Raw genomic sequence first — 25,428 nt, 5'->3', positions numbered from 1 at the left:
TCGACACTGTCGCGTAAGTCCTTCCACAGCACCATCCACTCAGGTGTCGACCCCGCAGGGGGTGACATCACGTTTACAGGCATTTGCTCCGCCTCCACATAAGCCTCCTCATCAAACATGTCGACACAGCCGTACCGACACACCGCAAACACACAGGGAATGCTCTGACAGAGGACAGGACCCCACAAAGCCCTTTGGGGAGACAGAGAGAGAGTATGCCAGCACACACCAGAGCGCTATATAACACAGGGATCCCACTATCAATGAGTGTTTTCCCTTATAGCTGCTTTTTTTATATATATCATATATATATATATATTATCTATACTGCGCCTAAATTTAGTGCCCCCCCTCTCTTTTTTACCCTTCTGTAGTGTTCAGACTGCAGGGGAGAGCCAGGGAGCTTCCTTCCAGCGGAACTGTGAGGGAAAAATGGCGCCAGTGTGCTGAGGGAGAAGCCCCGCCCCCTTTTCGGCTGACTTTCTCCCGCTTTTTCTGGAATACTGGCAGGGGTAATTTTACATCTATATAGCCTCTAGGACTATATATGATGTATATTTGCCAGCCAAGGTGTCATATATTGCCCTCAGGGCGCCCCCCCCCAGCGCCCTGCACCCATCAGTGACCGGAGTGTGAGGTGTACATGAGGAGCAATGGCACACAGCTGCAGTGCTGTGCGCTACCTTGGTGAAGACCGAAGTCTTCTGCCGCCAATTTTCCGGACCTCTTCGTTGCTTCTGGCTCTGTAAGGGGGACGGCGGCGCGGCTCCGGGAACGAACACCAAGGTCGGGTCCTGCGGTCGATCCCTCTGGAGCTAATGGTGTCCAGTAGCCTAAGAAGCCCAAACTACCACCTGTTAGGTAGGTTCGCTTCTTCTCCCCTTAGTCCCTCGCTGCAGTGAGTCTGTTGCCAGCAGATCTCACTGTAAAATAAAAAACCTAAATATACTTTCTTTCTAGGTGCTCAGGAGAGCCCCTAGTGTGCATCCAGCTCAGCCGGGCACAAGAATCTAACTGAAGTCTGGAGGAGGGTCTTAGTGGGAGGAGCCAGTGCACACCAGTAGTCTAAAAGCTTTCTTTATAGTTGTGCCCAGTCTCCTGCGGAGCCGCTAATCCCCATGGTCCTTACGGAGTCCCCAGCATCCACTTAGGACGTTAGAGAAATAAGCAAAATAGATGCCCGGCGCTAAAAGATTCTCACGCAACCTGGCGTGCCAGGAAGGGCTATTTGGAGTGACTGCAGCGAATGGTTATGAGGACACGTCTGTAATGCACCCATTTGTGATTATCGAAAAAGTTTCCGTCTTGATCCAACATAATACAAAACGAACAGAGATTACATATGCAACTTACTCTAAAGAGCGTTAACCACACCCATGAGTTAATAAAAGGCTGCCCAGTTTGTCAGGAGCTGGGTAAGACTCATACAATCAGGTCCTTCTGACGTTGGGGAACTCTTGTTTTTTTATCCTAAAAATGGGGGCACAACATTAAATATCGACACTATGGCTCCTTTTTTATTACTTTAACCCTTTATGACCATTTAAATGGACATTATTACAAAATGTATTGTGTAGACTGTATTGTGATGAAGGTTGACATTGAAATGTACCAATGTCCATTTAAATATACGAAAATACTGTGAAAATTTTCCGGCAGATGGCAGCAGCGGCTTGTAACGTTCGCTGCAAGTTTGAAAGATGGCTTTATCCAGAAAGATCTCCACGAGGAGAGTATTCCACTTTACTTGTAAAACAACATACAGTACTGTATCAATCAATATTTTATCATAATTGTTAAGCGAACAGTAATTGGAGATGGTAGAGTATCAAAATATTGAATTAGAACGAATCGCAATGTTTTGATGTACGAGCTTCATTGTTAGCAAATCGTTATCCATTACGATGGATATTGGGTCTGAATAACCAAATCATATTTATGGGGATTACTTAGGATCTCATTTGTTTACTTTATCAGTGTCATCACTGAGATACATCGGAAACATGCAATGGGTTATAAAGGGTTGAGGGAGCACATTTTTTTTTTTTTTTTTTTTAGAATGGGCACAATGCTGAGAAGCATCGCCAGAAATGGTACACGTTCGCACAACACCCCACCACCACTTCCCTAAAGGAACGGAACCAATGACAGACTCATTTATTTCCAACACATCATGCTGCCTTATCCACTGATGATGTGTATGTTTTAAACTTGTCGCATAGTGCCAGCAGCTTGGATTTTTTTGACCCACCAAATTGCTGGGTATTACATCTAGAGGTAAATTTACTAAGGGGGATATCCAATTAGCCCCAGTAATTTAGCCTTGATGAGCCAGCACAAGCGGCGGTTATCGGGGCTTCTAATGCTGCACCAGACGCCGGATCCTGACAGCTCCCGATGCATTGCTGACCTCCGGCTCCCTGGTCACGTCAGCTTTTCCGCCAGGCGTCTCTGCACTAAATGCCGACTCCCGGGATGTCGCACCCTCACTGCAGACCCAGCCTGCTGCTGCTGCAGCGGGCATGGGACAATGTAGGTCGCTGAGGATTCCCAGGGATTTTGTTTCGCCTGCCTGATCCCGGAAACAGCCCCGTTTTCAAGCGAAAATGGGGCTGTTTCTCACGAAAACACACAGGTTTAACTGAGCCTGTTTGTTTTCGGGAGAAAGGGCATTATTTTACAGGCGACACAATAGGAAAGCTTGTAAAAAATAAAAAATTGGTGAAACATTGGCAAAAGAACGCAAAAAAGGAGACTTATGGTAGACTTACCATTGTTAACTCTCTTTCTGCGAGGTTCACTGGGTTCCACAGGGAACACATCAGGTATAGAGTGGATCTTGATCCAGAGAGGCACCAACAGGCTAAAGCTTTAGGCTGTCCCAGGATGTATTGTTGGGCCTCCGCCATAACCCCGCCTCCAGGCACTGTGATCACAGTTTCGTTAACCAGTCCAATGTAGGAGCAGGTAAGAGATTAGGCAGATGTTAGTCACATAGAACCACATTCTCACGACAGGAGTGGGTACCAGCAGCTAATGCCATACAACCCATTGAAGCTAGGTGCGTCAAGGTGGGTGCCCTGTGGAACCCAGTGTACCTCACAGAAAGAGAGTTAACAATGGTAAGTCTACCATAACTCTCCTTTTCTGAAGCGGGGTACACTGTGTTCCACAGGGAAACATCGGGTGATGTCCTAAAGCAGTTCCTGAAGGGAACCTTAGCGGGTATAAGAACCTGGCATCCAAAGGAAGCATCCTGGGAGGAGGAAGTATCAAAGGCATAGAACCTGATGAACGTGTTCACAGAGGACCACGTAGCCGCCTTACACAATTGTTCTGCGGACGAGCCATGGCGACCCGCCCAAGAAGGTCCAACAGACAGAGTAGAATGGGCTTTAATAGCAGCATGAGCTGGGAGTCCAGCCTGCGCATAAGCTTGTGCAATCACCATTCTAATCCATCTGGCCAAGGTTTGCTTATTTGCAGGCCAGCCACGTTTGTGGAAACCAAATAGTACAAACAGGGTATCTGACCTCCTGATCAAGGCAGTTCTCTCCATACATATACGGAGAGCCCTTACCACATCCAAAGATGGGGGGACAAGTCAGAAGAGATAAAGGGGGTCATTCTGACTCGCTCGCTCGCTGCAGTTTGTTGCAGTGCAGCGATCAGGTCAGGACTGCGCATGCGCCGGCGCATGGCAGCCTTCGTTGCCTAGCGATCACCTCTGAGACAGAGGCGGTCGCTGGGCGGGAGGGGGCGGTCCGGCCAACGCAGGCCGGGGAGACGTCACGCAGCCGCTGCGGCCAGTGGCAGCGACTATTAACTCGCGGCCAGCCGCAGGAGCTGCGCTGGCCGGGAATTGCTCCTCAAATACAAAGGCATCGCCGCTGTGCAATGCTTTTGTATTTGTGCGGGGGGAGGGGGCGGACTGACATGCGGGGCGAACTAGCCCTGTGCTGGGCGTCCCCCCGCATGTCAGGGAAGATGATCGTAGCTGTGCTAAATTTAGCACAGCTACGATCAACTCGGAATGATCCCCAAAGGCCGGAATCACAATCTCTTAGTTAAGGTGGAAAGATGATACCACTTTAGGTAAGTAACCTGGGAGAGTTCTCAGAAATGCCCGGTCACGATGGAATATCAGAAAGGGTGGACAACAAGACAAAGCGCCTAAGTCCGACACCCTCCTAGCTGAGGCAATAGCCAGCTGAAACACGACCTTGGCTGTGAGCCATTTAAGGTCCACTGACTCAAGAGGCTCAAATGGAGACTCTTGCAGGGCATTCAGTACAACAGACAGATCCCAAGGAGCAACAGGAGGGACATAGGGAGGCTGAATCTGCAACACGCCCTGAGTGAATGTGTGAACATCAGGTATAGATGCAATTTTTCTCTGAAACCACACCGACAAGGCAGATATGTGAACCTTGAAGGAGGCCATACAAAGGCGTAAGTCCAGGTCTTGTTGCAGGAAAGCCAGGATTATGGATGTTTTGAATCTGTACGCATCATAGTTCTTAACAGCACACCAGGTGAAGTAAGAATTCCAGACCCTGTAATAGAGCCGGGCAGATGCCGGTTTGTGGGCTTTCAGCATAGTCTGGATGACCGCCTCAGAGAATCCTTTGGTCCTCAGGAGTGATGCATCAAGAGCCATGCTGTCAAAGCCAGTCTGGCCAGGTCTGGATAGAGACAAGGGCCCTGCACGAGGAGGTCTGGTCGTTGAGGAAGTAGAAGAGGACGCTCCGTCGATAAACCCTGCAGGTCTGAGAACCATCCCACGCCGGAGCGACTAGAAGTAGTATTCCTCCTTGCTTGAACTTCCTTAGGCCCCCTGGCAGTAGTGACCCTGGAGGGAACAGCCGAAAGTTCCATGGAATGGCTAGTGCATCCACGAACGCTGCTTGACGATCCCTGGTCCTTGATCCGAAGACCGGAACTTTGTGATTGTGTTGAGACGCCATCAGGTCTACGTCTGGTAGGCCCCATGTGTCCACTAGGAGTTGAAAGATTTCTGGATGAAGACTCCACTATACGGCATGCACGCTCTGACGACTGAGGAAGTCCACTTCCCAGTTTAGGATGGCCGGAATGAACACTGCCAATATTGCTGGCATCGATAGCCGAACCTCCGGAGTCAAAGTGATCATGTGAGACCTGATCCGATGAGGTAGGCCGTCCCATGTGGAAAGGATAAACCTCTGCAGAGGGCGGGAATGAAATTGAGCGTACTCCACCATGTCGAATGTCGACACCATTAGGCCAAGTACTTGCATCGCCGAGTGTATCGACACACTGTTGCAGGAAAGAAAGTATCTTATCCTGTCCTGAAGTTTCAGGACTTTCTCTGGAGACAGGAACATATGTTGACTGTGTGTGTCCAGGAGTGCTCCCAGGTGCACCATGCTCTGAGCTGGGACCAGCGAGGATTTCTTCCAATTGATGAGCCACCCATGGGCTTGTAGGAAGCTTACTGTCAGTTGTAAATGACTGATAAGGACATCGTGGGAGTTTGCCAGGATCAGCAAGTCGTCCAGATACGACAGGATCCTGACTCCCTGGCGACGGAGATGTGCCATCATTACGGCTATAACCTTGGTGAAAATCCAAGGAGCTGTAGCCAGTCCAAATAGCAGAGCCTGGAACTGATAGTGTAAATTGCCAATAGCAAACCGCAGATACAGCTGATGTGACTTGGCAATAGGTATATGCAGGTACGCATCCTGTATATCCAGGTATACCATATAGTCTCCGGTTTCCATCGCCAGCACAATAGAGAGCAGAGTTTCCATACGGAACTTGGACACTCTCACACACTTGTTTAGTGATTTTAGGTTGAGAATAGGCCGGAAGGACCCATTGAGTTTCGGGACTAAAAACAGTGTTGAGTAGTAACCACTGCCTCTCTGAGACAGGGGTACCGGCATTACCACTCCTGTATCCTGGAGAGAGCTCACCACTTGCTGCAGAGCTTGCACCTTTAAAGGATCTGAGGGAATGACCTTTGCGCAAAACTGGCGAGGGGGACGTCTCTTGAAACAGACTGCGTACCCATGAGAGACAACTTCTCGCACCCATGTGTCCGAAGTGGTCTTTAACCAGACCTGGGTGAATTGCAGAAGTCGGCCTCCCACCCTGGGGTCCCCCAGGGGGATGCCCACCCCGTCATGCAGCAGGCTTGTCGCGTTTAGAAGCAGGCTGACGGGCGGCCCAGGATTGTTTTGCCTTGGGCTTGGAGGTTTTGGGAGCACGAGATTGTCTTGCCTGACCTTTTGCTTTCCCTTGAGGTCAAAAGGAACGAAAAGTGGTACCTTTTGCCTTCTGTGCAGAAGGATTAGTATTTGGGAGGAAGGCAGTCTTAGACGCCGCCAGTTAAGACACAATTTTATTCAGGACTTCTCTGAATAAAATGTCTCCCTTTAAAAGGGAATACCTCCAAGGTCTTTTTGGAGTCCAGGTCCACCTTCCATGACCTCAACCACTGAATACGGCGGGCATGGGCAGACGTAGTCAATGCCTTGGCTGCCAACACACTCACCTCAGAGGACGCCTCCTGTATGTAATAGGCTGCGGCAGTAATGTGAGACAGGTACTGTCTGGCATTGTCAGATATATCCTCGGGCAGCTCCTCCTCTACTTCCTGAACGCATGCTTTGATACCTTAAGCAGCCCAAGAGGCAGCACTAGTGGGTCTATGTACAGCACCTGTAAGGGAGTAAACAGATTTCAGGCATCCCTCCACACGCTTATCTGTCGGTTCAGTGAAGTTACAGAAGTGACAGGCAGAGTGGATGACACCACAAGGCGGGTGACATGAGAATCCACCGGCTGTGAATTTTCCCACTTATTGCATAACTCTGCAGGGAGAGGATAGCGAGCCAAGGCCCGTTAGAGAGAGGGAACTTTTTCCCTGGATTAGCCCAGGGTTCCTGCCTGATGTCTACCAAATAGTCAAAATGGAGCAATAGATTTTTAACCACCTTCTGCCTTTTAAACATATCAGTTTTCTTAGTGACAGTAGTGGATTCCTCATCATCAAGTGATTTGTAGGATTTGCTTAAGAGCAACCACTAGAACAGGAACATCAATTTGTAATTCAGAGTCCTCTTCAGATACACCAGATTCAGTGTCTGACAGGACAGTACCCTCCTCTTCCGATGAAACATCTGAGAGATTTGTGGATTGAGAAGAGGAAGTAGCCCGCTTAGATGACCCAGAGACACGGGAGTGACCTGGGGTAGATTTTTGTCTAACCAAAGTTTGAGTTAACTGCTGTAACGGATTAGACAAATTATCCGCCAACGGCGGATGAAACCATAGGGACAATTTGAGGCTGTAATGGCACAGGTGGTCCCATAGGGGGCATTAGGCGTTCCACCAGAGTACCCAGTAGGGTTGAGAACGCGGCCCACGGTGGCTCCTGATTGGTTACAGGAGCTGCGGACTGATTAGGGGGTGTATGGCACGCAGTACACAAACCATCATACACAGCTTCCCCCTCTGGTAAATCCTTGGTACATGCTCTGCAGGATGCAGGAGCGTCCACAGATTTACTGCACTTTATGTTAGACATTGTACACAAATGCAACATGGAGCGAATTAGTATGATGAAGCCAGACAGAGTATAATACCTGCGAATAAGTCTGTTAGTATGTGACTGAGTTCCCAGTACACAACACCTGCAAATAAATCCAGTATTATGTGACTGAGTACACAGTAGAATACACTTAATAGGTAAATACTGTGACGCACTATATAAATGACCCTGATGCACCTTGTCCCTTAGGGTACAGAATATAGTGATAGATCTCTGGGAAACACTGAAAGTGAAACCTTACAGCAGATACAGGCACACACAGTCACAATAGCAATGCAGATAATTATTATTATGACAATAAAAACAGTGCAGTCCTAGACAGGAGGAATATATCAGAATACTCGTACACTATATCCTGTAATTGGTACAGTTTCTCTTAACAAACGTTGTCTATATAGACATGTACAAAACTCAAGTGTTTGTAAAGTCACAGCGCTGTATACAGGCGGCTTTACAAGGTAGACCTTGCCCTGCAGTCCCGTAGACCAGCCGCAGCTATGCTCTAAGATGGTGCCCAGCGTCTCCCTATGCTGGGCCTCACCGCCGGTACTACGGAGCCTCATTAACAGGGGTGTTAGTACAACCTGTACTATGCCCTGGCGGATATAGTGGGGTCCCTGCTCGGTTAAATGTGTCCATGCCAGCGTCACAGTCATTCTCCCTAGACATGTGATCAGAACGCGATTTAAACAGGCCATGGGAGTTGCGCCATCGCTTGGAAGGTGACGGAGACGCAGCGCTGAATGTCATCCTGATATGTCAGTGCTGCGTCCCTTGAAGTCTTCTGAAAAAGCTTTTCTTCAGGGCTGCCCAGCGCAGCCCTCTTGTCAGTGACCTGCTTCTACAGGCACCAACTCGAAACTGAGATCACAGTGCCTGGAGGCGGGGTTATAGAGGAGGTGTCAGATCTGTAGTTTTGTCTGTCCCAAGGGGGCACTAGTGGGTCAGTGGTGGTGCGATGGAGAAACCGAGGAGGCTGTAAGAGATTCCTGCGCATGTGCGCAATGATGGTTTATTAAGTGCTCACGTATATGTACAGTAATTGAAGCAGATGATAACTTGAGATAGATGGTACAAGAAATGCGGACAACGAGGAATAAACAGTCACAGCTATTTAACTGGTCTGGAAACCAGTGCAGTAATTAGGCAATGAAATACAGGCAATGAACTAGTCTGGAAACTAGTATAGCAATCAGATGGTGATTACTCCTACAGTTGGTCTGAGAACCAGCAACGATACTTCCCACAGTCAGTTTGTTATGCAAAGTCCACAACCAAGCAAGGTTAAGCAGGAGACAACTTGAAACACATATGGAGTGGTTGTATTAAGTGCCAGATGCCATAGCACAATGCTGAATGCAAGTTAACCATACACAAGTGTGGATAATGAATAGCACCTGAAGAAAGTCTCTTACTGCAAAAGGTGGAAGCTGACTGTAACCGGAGTTGAAGCTGAAGTAAATAGCTGGGACCTGTAGTTCCATGAGAATGCTGGAACCGGGAGATCACTGAAGATGCCAGAAATGGGAGATCGCTGGAAACAAGAGATTGAAGACTGGAGACTGGAGATTGAAACTGGAAACTGGAGATTTGGAAACTGGAATCAGGAGGCGCTATGCAGCAATGCGACGCGCTGTCCAAGGTGATGAGACTGAGCCGATGCTCTGGACTTATACCCCCTGGTCGGCAGTCATTGGATACTTGCATCATGTGAGCAAACACAGCGCAGGATTGGGTGCTCTCTGGTCAGCTGACTGCAAGTGTCATGGCGGCGCCCATGCTGTACAGATGGCCGGTACACAGGAGGGCGCCCGCAGAATGGACTTCAGGGATTCACCACGATAATGGATACTGCGCTCTGCAGACAGGATGTTCATACAGCCGCAAACTGGGACCGTGACCTCCGGAGGCCTGCACACCAGCGCGCCGGTAAGTGAGACATCACTGAATGCTGATTCCTGACAGGAGGCCTCACAATGCATCCTGGGACAGCCTAAAGCTTTAGTCTGTTGGTGCCTCTCTGGATCAAGATCCACTCTACACCCGTTGTTTCCCCTGTGGAACACAGTGTACACCGCTGCAGAAAACTATGTTTTACTGTGGGTAATAGAATACCACCCTAAAGCTTCTAAAACAGGAATATGGTGATGTTGCTCATAGCAACCAATCAGATGTGGTCTATCATTTCTATTGCATTTTAGAAAATTATAACATCTGATTGGTTGCTATGAACATCATCACCAATTCTCTCTTTTAGAAGCTTTAGTAAATATACCCCCTTATGATACAGTGGCAAACTTAGAAGATGCAGCAAATTTGCACCCTGCTACATTCCGCTCACAATTGTCAATTATATATTCAGTTGTACACATTTTAAAAATGCTTATTTTCACTGATGCATTTTATGGACTATGGCAGTAATTCACAAACTCAGTCCTCAAGGCACCTCAACAGTCCAGGTTTAAGGATATTCATGGCTGAGCACAGATGGTTACATCTAAATGACTGAGGTACTGATTAATTCACCTGTGCTCAAGCATGGATACTCTTAAAACCTGGACAGTTAGGGTGCCTTGAAGACAGAGTTTGGTCTATGGTGGTTTCAGGAATAGAATGGGATTTAGATGAGATATTCTAGATCACTATGCTATACCTGCAAGTGCAGTAATAGAGATGCCCATCTTTATTTAGTTGCTTTGCCAGTTCAAGCTGGTGATTGGACATCAGTTTTTCGTTAATCACAACAATAAGAGATTTTCGCTCTCCAAGAGTTTCTAAGCAGCTTCCAGCACCTAGTTAAAAATGCGTAAATAAGTAAAATGTTAGATTTAGACAGTAAGGATACAATATGACAAATTCTATACTTCTGCAGATTATTCTTTATGACACCTTCCCCTACTGCACTGAAATATTAAAATAGACGTTATGGTAAGAACTTACCGTTGATAACGTGATTTCTCTTATGTCCACAGGTATCCTATGGTTGAACGACAGCGGAAATGGCACCAACACGGTCACAAGCTTTCTGGCCTCCCAGGATGCATTGGGGCTTCCCCATATAGTCCCGCCCACTGACTCAGTCAAATCAGTTCTTTCCACAGCGATTTAGGCAGGAGCATCAGGTAGAAACCTATTTAGGCGATAAGAACACACATGCACACCCTTCCATACAAGAGGGAAGAGGTTTAGTGATTGTCAAGATCCTCAAATCAGGTGCGTCAGGGTGGGATCCCTGTGGATACCTGTGGACATGAGAGAAATCACGTTATCAACGGTAAGTTCTTACCATAACGTCTATTTCTCTGGCTGGGTCCACAGGATTATCCACAGGATAACATTGGGATTCCCAAAGCCAATTTTAGTGGTGGGGACGCTCCTGATTACACAGGAGGACCTTTCGCCCGAAGTCTGCGTCATGAGAGGCAAAAGTATCCAAGGCATAATGTCTAATGAATGTGTTTACAGAAGACCATGTGGCTGCCTTACAAATCTGTTCTGCTGAAGCACCCTGTTGTGCTTCCCAAGAAGGACCTACCTTACGTGTAGAGTGAGCAGAGACATTAGCTGGAGTAGGGAGATCTGCATGAGAATAAGCTTCTGATATTACCATTCGGAGCCATCTCGCCAGTGTCTGTTTACAGAGCAGACCATCCTCTTCTATGAAATCCGTAGAGGATGAAGAGAGAATCTGTTTTCCTGATGGCACTAGTACGATTTATGTAGATTCTTAAAGCTCAGACTACGTCCAGCGACGCTTCTCCCGCAGATAGTCCCGATACCTGAAAAGCTGGAACTACAATCTCTTCGTTAAGGTGAAACTTTGAAACCACCTTTGGAAGATTACCAGATCTCGTTCTGAGAACTGCTCTGTCTGGAAAAAAACTTAGGAAAGGAGACTTACATGATAACGCTCCTAAATCTGACACTCTTCTGGCTGACGCCATTGCCAGTAGAAAAAGTACTTTAGCCGTTAACCATTTAAGATCTGCTCTCTTAAGCAGATCAAACGGAGAACCCTGGAGGAATTTAAGAACTAAATTCAAATCCCAGGGAGCTGCAGGAGGAACAAATGGAGGTTGAATATGTACAACTCCCTGAAAGAAAGTATGTACATCCTGTAAATCAGCAATCTTTCGCTGAAACCATACAGTTAATGCTGATACTTGAACTCTCAAGGAAGCAACTTTTAAACCTTTATCCAATCCTGCTTGAAGGAAATCCAAAATCCTGGATACTTTAAAAGATCTTGGATTCAAACTTTTTCCAGTACACCAATGAATATAGGCTTGCCATATTCTATGAGACACACGAGCTGAAGAAGGCTTTCTTGCTCAAAATCATAGTTTGGATTACTTGTTTTGAAAATCCTCTAGCTTCTAAGATAGAGGTTTCAATAGCCACGCCGTCAAAGACAGACGATCCAGATGACTGTGGCAACAAGGACCCTGCATTAGCAGATCTGGACGTTGAGGGAGCAGTATTGGTGCTTCCACGGACATCTTCAGTAGATCTGTGTACCAATGCCTTCTTGGCCAAGCTGGAGCTATTAGAATTATGGCTCCCTTTGCTTGCTTTATTTTTCTCACTATTCTGGGTAACAGAGATATTGGAGGGAACAGATATGCCAGATGAAATTTTCATTCTACTGACAGTGCGTCTACAAGGACCGCTCCTGGGTCCCTTGTTCTCGATCCGTACCTTGGAACTTTGTTGTTTAGATGAGACGGCATGAGGTCTATCTCTGGTAGACCCCATCTGTTCACTATTGTCTGAAACACTTCTGGGTGTAATGCCCATTCGGTTTCCTGAATGGTGTGTCGACTGAGAAAATCCGCTTCCCAGTTCAGTACACCTGGGACAAACACTGCTGTGAGTTCCTCCTTGATGATTGAGGTACGCTACTGCTGTCGCATTGTCTGAGCGAATCTGGACCGGTCTTCCTTGCAGACTGTCCTTTGCCTGAACATATAAATGGCCCTTATTTCCAACAGATTTATTGGCAGGCAACTTTCCCTTGCGGTCCATTTTCCCTGGAACCAAAGGCTTCCGAGTACCGCACCCCAGCCTTGCAGGCTGGCATCTGTTGTCAGGACTTGCCATTCTTTTATCCAAAAGGGTCTCCCCTTGTTTAAATGGTATGTCTGTAGCCACCATGCTAGAGACCTTTTTACGTTTACTGGAAACTTTATCATCTGCTTCTTTATCGTCTGATGATTTCCATTCCATTTGGTCAGAATAAGGTGCTGCAAAGGTCTGGAGTGGAATTGCGCATATTCCACCATGTCGAAGGTTGATACCATCAGACCCAACAGTCGCATTGCTGCATGGACTGACATTGTCTGGGCGTGCAACGCTTCCTGAGTCATGACCTGCACCTTGACTATCTTTTTCTCTGGTAAGAGAACTTTCTGTAGGTCTGAATCCAATATGGCCCCCAAATGGACCATCCGCTGTGACGGATTCAGAGACGACTTTTCCCAATTTATGAGCCACCCGTGTCTCTGTAAACAAACTAGTGTCTGTTAAAGATGGCTCAAAAGTAAATCCTGCGAATGTGCTAGGAGTAACAGGTCGTCGAGGTATGGGAATATTCTTATCCTCTGTTTGCGCAGACAAGCTGCCATAACCACCATAATTTTGGTAAACACCATGGGTGCTGTTGCTAGCCCGAAGGGCAAAGCTGGGAACTGAAAATGTTCCTGGAGGATAGCAAACCTGAGGTAACACTGATGAGACGGGATCCGGATTGAAAGTCGACAGTAACTAGATCGACCACTATTGGTCGACAGTAACTAGGTCGACAGGGTGTCTAGGTCGACATGTTCTAGGTCGACAGGTCAAAAGGTCGACATGAGTTTTTCACAATTTTTTTCTTTTTTTGAACCTCTTCATACTTAACGATCCACGTGGACTACGATTGGAACGGTAATCTGTGCTGAGCGAAGCGAAGGCACCATGCCCAAAGCATGGCGAGCAAAGCGAGCCATGCGAGGGGACGCGGTGCACTAATTGGGGTTCCCGGTCACTCTACGAAGAAAACGACACCAAAATAACATTAAAAACTCACGTCGACCATTTGACCTGTCGACCTAAAGACCCTGTCGACCTAGTTACTGTCGACCAATAGTGGTCGACCTAGACATTGTCGACCTAGTTACTGTCTACTTTCAATACCACACCCGATGAGACAGTGCTATAGGCACATGTAGGTAAGCATCCCGTACATCCAGAGATACCATGTAATCTCCCGGTTCCATAGCCAACATTATGGAGCGTAACGTCTCCATGTGGAAGTTTGGGATCCAAATGTATTTGTTCAACATTTTCCGATTGAGAATTGGTCGAAATGACCCATTTGGCTTCTGGATCAGAAATAGATTGGAGTAAAACCCCTGACCCCTCTGTGATGGCGGTACTGGGACAATCGCACCTGACTGCAGTCATTTTTGGACTGCTTCTTGCAGGGCTTTGGCCTTCGACTCTATACGAGACGGGCTGGTGCAAAAAAATCTTTGAGGAGGCTGCCTCCTGAATGGGAACTCATACCCCTGAGATACCACCTTCTGTACCCAAGCATCTGTTGACTGTTGCCATATGTGTGCAAAATGAAGGAGTCGGCCCCCAACCCTGGAATCCTCCAGGTGGAGGCCTGTCTCTTCAGGCTGATGGTTTCTGTTCAGGCTTGGAAGCCGGCTTTTTGCTAGTCCACTGCTTCCTACCCGTGGTTTTGAACTGGGGTTGCTTAGACTCCTCTGTAGCTTTCGCTTTGCTTTGCCAGCGAAATGAGCAAAACTTTGAACCCTTAGACTTAGGGTTATAAGTAGCCAGAAATCTGACCTTCTTTGATTCAGCCTCTGATTCTAGGATATCAGATAATGGTTTCCCAAGTAATATATTACCAATGAAAGGTAATGCTTCCAACTCTTTCTTGGATTCCGCATCTGCTTTCCAGGTACGTAGCCAAACTGCTCTGCGAGCGGCTACTGTCAAGGCTGAAGCTTTAGAAGCAACTGTACCCATATCAATTGCTGCTTCTTCCAAGTATTGGGCAGATTGTCTTAAACGGCTTAAATGATACTCTTGCTCCCTATTAGAAGAGATGTCATTCTCTAGTTCCTCTATCCATTCGCCCATTGCCTTTGCTACCCAGGCCGAAGCCATAGCAGGTCTTACCACTGCTCCTACTAGAGAAAATAGGATTTTAATACCTACCGGTAAATCCTTTTCTCTTTGTCCGTAGAGGATGCTGGGGACTCCAAAAGGACCATGGGGTATAGACGGGATCCGCAGGAGATATGGGCACACTATAAGACTTTTACTGGGTGTGAACTGGCTCCTCCCTCTATGCCCCTCCTCCAGACCTCAGTTAGAAAACTGTGCCCAGGGAGACAGACATTTCGAGGAAAGATTTATTGTTTAAACACGGTGAGTGTCATACCAGCTCACACCACGAACATACCGCAGAACGTGGTAGACAAAAGAATACCAGCCCACGGCATGGACAATACACAGCCGCATGCTGAGAGAATATGTAACACAACCAGTGTGTCAACATAACCAATAATAAGACACCGCATGCCATGACATGCACAACGTCAGCAACAGCCTGACAGAAAAGAAACACCACAAGACTGTAACCATAACCAATAACTGCAGCCACAGTACGCACTGGGACGGGCACCCAGCATCCTCTACGGACTAAGAGAAAAGGATTTACCGGTAGGTATTAAAATCCTATTTTCTCAAACGTCCTAGAGGATGCGGGGGAGTCCGTAAGGACCATGGGGTTTATACCAAAGCTCCAGACCGGGCGGGAGAGTGCGTACGACTCTGCAACACCGATTGAGCAAACATGAGGTGCCCATCAGCCAGGGTATCAAACTTGCATAGCTTAGCCAAAGTGTTTGAACCCGACCAAGTATCCGCTCAGCAAAGTTGAACCAGCGAGACTCCTCGGGTATCCGCCCAAGAAGAGCCCCTCTACCTAGTAGAATGGGTCACCACCAACTTCGGTAACGGCAATCCAGCCGTAGAATGAGCGCGCCAAATCGTATCACAGATCTAGCATGTAACAGACTGCAGAGACGCAGACATCCCCAATCACTCTGGGGCATACCAGACAAACAGAGCCTCTGATTCCCCAATCTGAGCCAAATTGGCGACATAAATATTCAAAGCCCTGACTACATCGAGAGACCTTGAATCAGCCAATGCTTAAGCAACCACAGGCATCAAATAGGCAGGTTTCTGCGAAACACCGAAACCACTTTTGGCAGAACTATTATCCGAGTTCTCAATTCCACTCTATCCACCTGGAAGATCAAACAGGGGCTCTCGTGAGACCCAGCCGCTACTACCGATATCCGCCCTGCGGACACCAAAGCCAAAAGCATGGCCACTCTCCAAGAGAGAAACTTTAACACAACCTTTCATAAAGGTTCCAAACATTTTGACACAAGAAACCGCAACCCCACGTCAAGGTCCCACGGTGCCAAAGGGACCACAAATGGAGGTTGGATGTGCAGTACCCCTTCCACGAAGGTCCGAACTTCCGGAAAGGTTGCCACTTCTTTCTCGAAAGAAAATTTACAAGGCCAAAGCCACACTGAAATGGAGCCTAACTTTAGGCCTGCACCCACACCAGCTTGCAAAGAATGGAGAAGAACGACCCAGTTGAAAACTTCCGTAGTAGCCTTCTTGGAGTCATCCAAACATGGTGGTAAGGCTTTGCCGTTACTTCTTTTCTAGCCCGTAGAAGTGTGGAAACGACATCACTGGGAATATCCTTTCTTAGGATATGGGTTCAACCGCCACGCCGTCAAACTCAGCAGCGGTAAGTTGTGATACACGCCCGGATCTTGTTGTAACAGTTCCTCACGTAGAGGAAGAGGCCAGGGATCTTCTATGAGTAAATCTTGAAGAACTGGATACCAAGCCCTCCTCGTTTAGACCGGAACAATGAGGATCCCCTGAACCTTTGTTCTTCTTACGCTTATCACCTTCAGAAGAGTGAAACCGGAGGGGGCACATAGACCCACTGAAAACACCCAAGGTGTCCCGAGGACGTCCACTGCTATAGCTTGAGTGTCCTCTGACCAGGAATAATATCTCTAAGATCTCTCGTTGAGGCGAGACGCCAACATGTCCAAGTGAGGCACTCCTCAAAGACTTTTCACTTCAGTGAAACTTCTCGATGACTACTGTATTTCTCCCGGGTGGAGATCGCATCTGCAGAGGAATCTATTTCTCCGTCGTTCATATCCGGAACGAAGACTGCTAATTTAGCGTTTACCAGTCCTTTCACCCAGCGGAAACTTTTACGGCATCTGCCATTGTCGCTTAGCTCCTTGTACCGCCCTAGCGGCTTACTTACACCACTGCTGTCAAGTCGTCCGACAGAACTGACACGGGCAGATCACTAAGCATATGTTCACTGAAAATAGCTCTTAATCCAAACAAGCTTATTGCAGACAAGCTTCCTAGCTTGACCTTTTCCTCTGGAAATACTTCCCTTGCAAAGACTGCTCCCCAGTCTCGGAGATCTGCATGCATGGATACCAGGAACTCCCCCTGGATTCCGAACCTTTGTCCCTCTAGGAGGTGAGAACTGAGCAGACACCACAGGAGCGATATCCTGGCCATTAGGATTATATTCTGGCGCATGTGCAGGTGAGACCCGGACCACATTTCCAACCGGCCCCGTGAAAACCACTCTGGCATTTGACCTGCTCACTGAAAATCCTCCTAGGCCGCACCATCTTCTTCATCAACGGAACATATTGATGGATTGTCACTGCAAATCTGATCCGACTCTGGATCCTCAGACCTCTTTCCACAGGAAAACACAGAACCTCAACCGTTCAGTATCTACTCTGATACCCATCTCCGACATCTGCGTCGTTGGGAACAACAGCCATTCCCTGTGATGAAAAACAGTCAGAGAGAAACAACGATTTGCACCACTTGTCTCTTGACCTCGCCTTAATCAGGAGAGCATCTCAGTACAGAATAACAATGGCTCTCACTATCGAAAGAAACCCATCATACTGCCATCACTCCGGTGAAATGGCAAAGACAATCCTGGATATCAACCCAGGTAAGCCGAATGCGGAGAGAAACGCATTTAACCCCTTTTCTACCTTTACGTGCTGGAGCTCCCTTCGTAAGTAGAAATCTTTTTTTTTTAGGGACAGCAGGACAATGTCCTGAACCTGACGCAACTCTGGTATGGCGTCGTGTACTACCTCCCTTTCCAGAGGGGAATCGGTAAGAGCTATTCAAGAAATCAGTGAGAGGAATCATCTGTAACTCCAGCATGTCCCCCTTAAGAAACCATTATTAACTCACAGGTCCAAGGCCATTCTCGGACTGACTGAAGAGTAGTAGACGAGTTCCCACCGGTGTGGGCTCCAGCCAGACAGACCCAGCGACCTGCGGTGGATGTGGTAGAAACAGAAAACGACATCCGCTTCTGCAAACCTAACCAGGCTGCAGAACTCTTACCTTTTCACCTTCCACAATCTGCACCGAAAGGGAAAAAAGAACGGTATCAAAACAGTTAAAATGACTGCATCCCACAACAGAATGCGTCACCAACCGTTGTAAGGGAATCTAACTCACGAAGTTAGACCCACCAGTGGTATCCACTGAGATTGACTGGACTGAGGCCTCCCCACACAGCTGTACACCGTCCCAGGGAAACACTCCAGTATCTCTCTGAGTCAGCCTCAGCATTTCTTGTCCAGTCGCACGGCAGCTTGCCGCCATGTTATAGAGAAGACTCAACATAAGAAACATCCCCTCTCTCTATTTAGGGTAATACTATCGGATGCCTTTCCGAAAATACACACTCCCCCATGTGCATGTAATGCCAATAACTCCTGAGCATAGAAATAAAATATCACTTAGCTTCCTGTGTACGATCCTGCGTAACAGGGCCCCGTGTCGACCAGTAGTTGACTCTCACAGTATTCAATCCGCAGCGGGAAAAGAATAAACATTCGGACTTCCTTCAGCTCGTCACGGCCGACCTAGAGCTTTATCAACACAGCGACCAGCACATGAGAAAGAATACTTTTACCTCAGCATTCATTATAAATCATAACGTAATACACAACTACACACATATCCTAGATTTTATATATATATATATATACATACATACACACACTGCTCAAAAAAATAAAGGGAACACTAAAATAACACATCCTAGATCTGAATGAGTGGAATATTCTTATTAAATACTTTGTTCTTTACATAGTTGAATGTGCTAACAACAAAATCACACAAAAATTCTCAATGGAAATCAAATTTATTAACCCATGGAGGTCTGGATTTGGAGTCACACTCAAAATTAAAGTGGAAAAACACACTACAGGCTGATCCATCTTTGATGTAATGTCCTTAAAACAAGTCAAAATGAGGCTCAGTAGTGTGTGTGGCCTCCACGTACCTGTATGACCTCCCTACAACGCCTGGGCATGCTCCTGATGAGGTGGTGGATGGTCTCCTGAGGGATCTCCTCCCAGACCTGGACTAAAGCATCCGCCAACTCCTGGACAGTCTGTGGTGCAACGTGGCATTGGTGGATGGAGCGAAACACGATGTCCCAGATGTGCTCAATTGGATTCAGGTCTGGGGAACGGGTGGGCCAGTCCATAGCATCAATGCCTTCGTCTTGCAGGAACTGCTGACACACTCCAGCCACATGAGGTCTAGCATTGTCTTGCATTAGGAGGAACCCAGCGCCAACCGCACGAGCATATGGTCTCACAAGGGGTCTGAGGATCTCATCTCGGTACCTAATGGCAGTCAGGCTACCTCTGGCGAGCACATGGAGGGCTGTGCGGCCCCCCAAAGAAATGCCTCCCCACACCATTACTGACCCACTGCCAAACCGGTCATGCTGGAGGATGTTGCAGGCAGCAGAACGTTCTCCTTGGCGTCTCCAGACTCTGTCACGTCTGTCACATGTGCTCAGTGAGAACCTGCTTTCATCTGTGAAGAATTTGCCAATCTTGGTGTTCTCTGGCAAATGCCAAACGTCCTGCACGGTGTTGGACTGTAAGCACAACCCCCACCTGTGGACGTCGGGCCCTCATACCACCCTCATGGAGTCTGTTTCTGATCGTTTGAGTAGACACATGCACATTTGTGGCTTGCTGGAGGTCATTTTGCAGGGCTCTGGCAGTGCTCCTCCTGTTCCTCCTTGCACAAAGGCGGAGGTAGCGGTCCTGCTGCTGGGTTGTTGCCCTCTTACGGCCTCCTCCACGTCTCCTGATGTACTGGCCTATCTCCTGGTAGCGCATCCATGCTCTGGACACTACGCTGACAGACACAGCAAACCTTCTTGTCACAGCTCGCATTGATGTGCCATCCTGGATGAGCTGCACTACCTGAGCCACTTGTGTGGGTTGTAGACTCCGTCTCATGCTACCACTAGAGTGAAAGCACCGCCAGCTTTCAAAAGTGACCAAAACATCAGCCAGAAAGCATAGGAGTTGAAGTGGTCTGTGGTCCCCACCTGCAGAACAACTCCTTTATTGGGGGTGTCTTGCTAATTGCCTATAATTTCCACCTACTGTCTATTCCATTTGCACAACAGCATGTGAAATTGATTGTCAATCAGTGTTGCTTCCTAAGTAACGTATGGTCGACATAAAAACTAGTAATCGTCGACAACAGGGAAAAGTAACCAGGCAAAATAACATTCTGGTGATCCCGAGGGAAGTATACATATATAATTTTAATAAGACTCCCCCACACATACTACAATATCTGTGCTCGAGCTACAGGCCCAAGGAACTCACAATACATATACATATAAATATATATACAGGTATAAGGCAGTTACAGTATGTTAATTTACACTCAGTAATAACAGTCGGTGCCGACAGGGTCACCTACATACCACTGTGTCTCCCCTACAGTGTTTACTTTTGCCAAGCAAACAACCACCGACCTGCTGACACTGCATTTACTGCAACAAGCAACAGGCGTCGGCGACGCCGACAGCGATCCCGTTTGTGACAGATGTACTCATGCCTGTCGACATATGTCGACTAAAAAGCTATAGTGGGAATATCTGACCAGGGAACACACAGGGATACATTCACAACACACAGTATTACAAGCCCATTTATCTAACAAAGTGTTATATTGTCAATATAGCACTAAATACTGTGCCCCCCCACATTTGTACTGTTTTCACTGTTATGGCGGGGACATGGAGAAAAATGGCGCTGAAAGTGTTGTGAGGGCTAAGCCCCGCCCCTTCTCGGCGCACTTCAGCCCGCTAGTAATACAGCGTTTTTTATGGTATCCGTTCACATGGTCGACCATAACATGACTGTCGACCATAACATGGTCGACCATTCATACCGGAACCGTTTTTTATGCCAGCGGGGGTCCCTATACAGTGTCCACACACTGTATATCGTGTAGCCCCCTTCAAAAAAGGTATAAACCGCTGCCCAGGGCACCCCCCCTGCGCCCTGCACCCATGTACAAGCCGTCGGAGCGGGAGTAATGGCGCGCAGCGCGCTGCTTGATACTGGCGGGGGTCTGGATCCGGCGCCCGGGCACCGAATAAGCTTTTTTATGCCAGATTTAGAACATCAGTAACCTGCTGCCCAGGGCGCTCCCCCCCAGCGCCCTGCACCCTGTGAGTGCCGTTGGTGTGTGGGAGCATGGAGCGCAGCGTTTGAGAAAAAAAAAATTTCAAGAAGCTATCTACCCTTCTGTCTGTGACATCATTTAGAGAGGTAGATGACAGTGGTAAAGCAGATTTATGCACAAGTCGCAGTACATGTGCATCTACTTTTGGAGGAACTTCTCTTTTCGAACAATCCGCAGCTGGAAATGGATAATAAGAATTCCATCTTTTCGGAATCTTATATTTCTTACTGGGCGTCGCCTAAGTCAGCTCATCTGACGCTGGGAATTCAGTTTTAACTGATTTTGTTCATTTAAACATAGGTGCTTTAGATTTTAACACTGTTTTGGCTGGCTCTTCCAAAGAGAGAACAGCACTCACAGCATCAATAAGTTCAGCTACATCCTCTGAACTAAAACTCTGCTTGTGTAGTCTGCCACAAAGACGCATCTGTCTTAGTCTTACCTGTCCCTTGGTTGCTTGTAGAGGCTACTGGAACCAAGCCAGAGGAAGGGAGCTGCATGTATGGGTTAATAGCGTAACCTAACCCTTGAGGTGGTGCTACCGGAGTTAACCTGTCCGCTATTGAAGATAGAGTCTTTGCGAACATATTCCATGGTGGCTCTGTTGGTGGTTGAACCAACTCCTGTTTTTTACTTTGCTGAAAAGCAAAACCCCTCATAAGTGACCAATTGGTCCATACCAATTAACCCTGTCTTACAAGATAAGCATGTAAGAGATGTAGGAGTGCTTGATAAATTCTCCTCGTCATTTATGCCGCTCACAGACGTGGTAATAAACGGTTAATGACTACACAATTTGTGACTGAAAATCACCTATATATGAGTATATAGAAGAGAGATCAATCTGACCACAGCCGTGCACCTGAATTGAGGGTCAGAACAGGACTGACAACATTAGAAAAGTCAACACACATACTAGCAGTCAGTCACATGTTAAGGCATTAGACATTGTCATATGAGAATACAACCCCCATAACAACTTACAAGTAAGTAGGAAAATTGTACTTCTGTTTCAACTGGTTCTTTTTCAACATAACATACAGAAAACACAGTAATAATAGGATTTTAATACCTACCGGTAAATCCTTTTCTCCTAGTCCATAGAGGATGCTGGGGACTCCAAAAGGACCATGGGGTATAGACGGGATCCGCAGGAGACATGGGCACACTATAAGACTTTTACTGGGTGTGAACTGGCTCCTCCCACTATGCCCCTCCTCCAGACCTCAGTTATAGGAACTGTGCCCAGGGGAGACGGACATTACGAGGTAAAGGAATTTTGTTAAACTAAGGCTGAGATACATACCAGCTCACACCACAAACACACCGTACAACTGGATTAGCAGGAATACCAGATAACAGTATGAACGAAAAAAACAGCAACAAGCTGAACATAACCGATACACAACCGTAGTGTAACCGAAAACAACAACCAACAATACAACTGCAAGTAACAGTATGCACTGGGATGGGCGCCCAGCATCCTCTACGGACTAGGAGAAAAGGATTTACTGGTAGGTATTAAAATCCTATTTTCTCTTACGTCCTAGAGGATGCTGGGGATTCCAAAAGGACCATGGGGTCTATACCAAAGCTCCAGACCGGGCGGGAGAGTGCGGACGACTCTGCAGCACCGATTGAGCAAACATGAGGTCCTCATCAGCCAGGGTATCAAACTTGTAGAACTTAGCAAAAGTGTTTGAACCCGACCACGTACCTGCTCGGCAAAGTTGAAGTGCAGAGACCCCTCGGGCAGCCGCCAAAGATGAGCCCACCTTTCTGGTAGAATGGGCCTTTACTGACTTCGGCAACAGCAACCCAGCCGAAGAATGAGCGTGCTGAATCGTATTACAAATCCAGCGTGCATTAGTCTGCTTGAAAGCAGGATTTCCAATCTTATTGGAAGCATACAGGACACACAGAGCCTCCGTTTTCCTAACAAGAGCCGTTCTGGTGACATAAATTTTTAAAGCTCTTACGACATCAAGAGATTTTGGCACCGCCACAGCATCCGTAGCCACAGGTACCACAATAGGTTGATTTATGTGAAACGTAGAAACCACCTTCGGCAGAAATTGTTGACGAGTCCTCAATTCCGCTCTATAAACATGAAAAATCAAATATGGGCTCTTGTGAGACAAAGCCGCCAATTCTGACACTCGTCTGGCAGACGCCAAGGCCAAAAGCATGACCACTTTCCAAGTGAGAAACTTTAACTCAACCTTTCGCAAAGGTTCAAACCAGTGAGACATAAGTAATTGTAACACCACTTCAAGATCCCACGGTGCCACGGGTGGTACAAACGGAGGATGGATATGCAGCACTCCCTTCACGAAAGTCTGAACTTCAGGTAGGGTGGCCAATTCTTTTTGAAAGAAAGTAGATAAAGCCGAAATCTGCACTTTGATGGAACCCAATTTCAGGCCTGCATACACGCCTGCCTGCAAAAAATGGAGGAAACGACCCAGCTGAAACTCCTCCGTAGGAGCCTTCTTGGCTTCACACCACGACACATATTTTCTCCAAATACGGTGATAATGCTTCGCCGTGACCTCCTTTCTAGCCTTAAGGAGAGTGGGAATGACTTCCCCAGGAATACCTTTACGAGCTAGGATTTGGCGTTCAACCTCCACGCCGTCAAACGCAGACGCGGTAAGTCCGGAAATACGCATGGCCCCTGCAGTAACAGGTCCTCTCTGAGAGGAAGCGGCCAAGGATCTTCTATGAGCAATTCCTGAAGTTCCGGATACCAGGCCCTCCGTGGCCAATCTGGAACGACGAGTATTGCCTGAACCCTTGTTCGTCTTATGATCCTCAACACTCTTGGAATGAGAGGAAGTGGAGGGAACACATACACCGACTGAAACACCCACGGAGTTACCAGGGTGTCCACTGCACTGGCTTGGGGGTCCCTTGACTTGGAACAATACCTCGGAAGCTTCCTGTTGAGGCGAGACGCCATCATGTCTATTTGAGGAATTCCCCAACGCCTTGTCAGTTCTGCAAATACCTCTTGATGAAGGGCCCACTCTCCTGGATGGAGATCGTGTCTGCTGAGGAAGTCTGCTTCCCAGTTGTCCACGCCCGGAAGGAAGACTGCTGACAGAGCGCTCACGTGCTGTTCCACCCAGCGGAGAACTCTTGTGGCCTCCGCCATTGCCGCTCTGCTCTTTGTTCCGCCCTGGCGGTTTACGTACGCCACCGCTGTTATGTTGTCCGACTGAATTAGGACAGGTAGACCTTGAAGAAGGTTTTTTGCTTGCAGAAGGACGTTGTAAATGGCTCTTAACTCCAGAACATTTCTGTGGAAACAAGATTCCTGGCTTGACCATTTTCCCTGGAAACTTCTTCCTTGTGTGACTGCTCCCCAGCCTCGGAGACTTGCATCTGTGGTCAGCAGGACCCAATCCTGGATTCCGAACCTGCGTCCCTCTAGAAGGTGAGAACTTTGCAGCCACCATAGGAGAGAAATCCTGGTCCTGGAAGATAGACTTATTTTCCGGTGCATGTGCAAGTGAGACCCGGACCATTTGTTCAGCAGGTCCGACTGAAACACCCTGGCATGAAACCTGCCAAACGGAATGGCTTCGTAAGCTGCAACCATCTTCCCTAGCACTCGAGTGCATTGATGAATCGACACTCTTGCCGGTTTCAGAATCTCCTTGACCATGGTCTGGATCTCCAGAGCTTTTTCCGCCAGAAGAAACACTCTCTGTAGTTCCGTGTCTAGGATCATGCCCAAGAAGGGCAGCCGAGTTGTCGGGATCAACTGAGACTTTGGCAAATTTAGAATCCAACCATGATGTTGCAGAACCATCAGGGAAAGCTCCACATTTCATAGCAACTGCTCTTTTGATCTCGCCTTTATCAGGAGATCGTCCAAGTACGGGATAATTGTGACACCCTGCTTGCGTAGGAGTACCATAATTTCCGCCATCACTTTGGTGAAGACCCTCGGGGCCGTGGAAAGCCCAAACGGCAACGTCTGAAATTGTAAATGACAATCCTGCACCGCAAATCACAGGAAGGCCTGACGAGGAGGAAATATTGGGACGTGTAAGTAGGCATCTTTTATGTCGACTGATGCCATAAAATCCCCCCCTTCTAGGCTGGAGATCACAGCTCGAAGAGATTCCATCTTGAATTTGAAA

The 25,428-nt window shown here is 47.6% G+C and overlaps 1 protein-coding gene across 1 annotated transcript in view; it reads right to left on the bottom strand.

Moving 5' to 3' along the window:
- The window catches only part of LOC134948998 (UDP-N-acetylglucosamine transferase subunit ALG13 homolog), a 93,206-nt gene that overhangs the window by 7,106 nt on the left and 60,672 nt on the right, over positions 1-25,428 (bottom strand). The window contains exon 3 of the mRNA XM_063937326.1: positions 10,254-10,392. Coding sequence (XP_063793396.1) covers positions 10,254-10,392 — 139 coding nt within the window. The remainder of the gene's footprint in view (positions 1-10,253; positions 10,393-25,428) is intronic.

Source organism: Pseudophryne corroboree, chromosome 8 (assembly GCF_028390025.1).
Source record: "Pseudophryne corroboree isolate aPseCor3 chromosome 8, aPseCor3.hap2, whole genome shotgun sequence".
NCBI classification, from domain to species: Eukaryota; Metazoa; Chordata; class Amphibia; order Anura; family Myobatrachidae; genus Pseudophryne; species Pseudophryne corroboree.
Note: the sequence above shows the minus strand (reverse complement) of the source record. Positions and strands in the feature narration are given on the sequence as shown.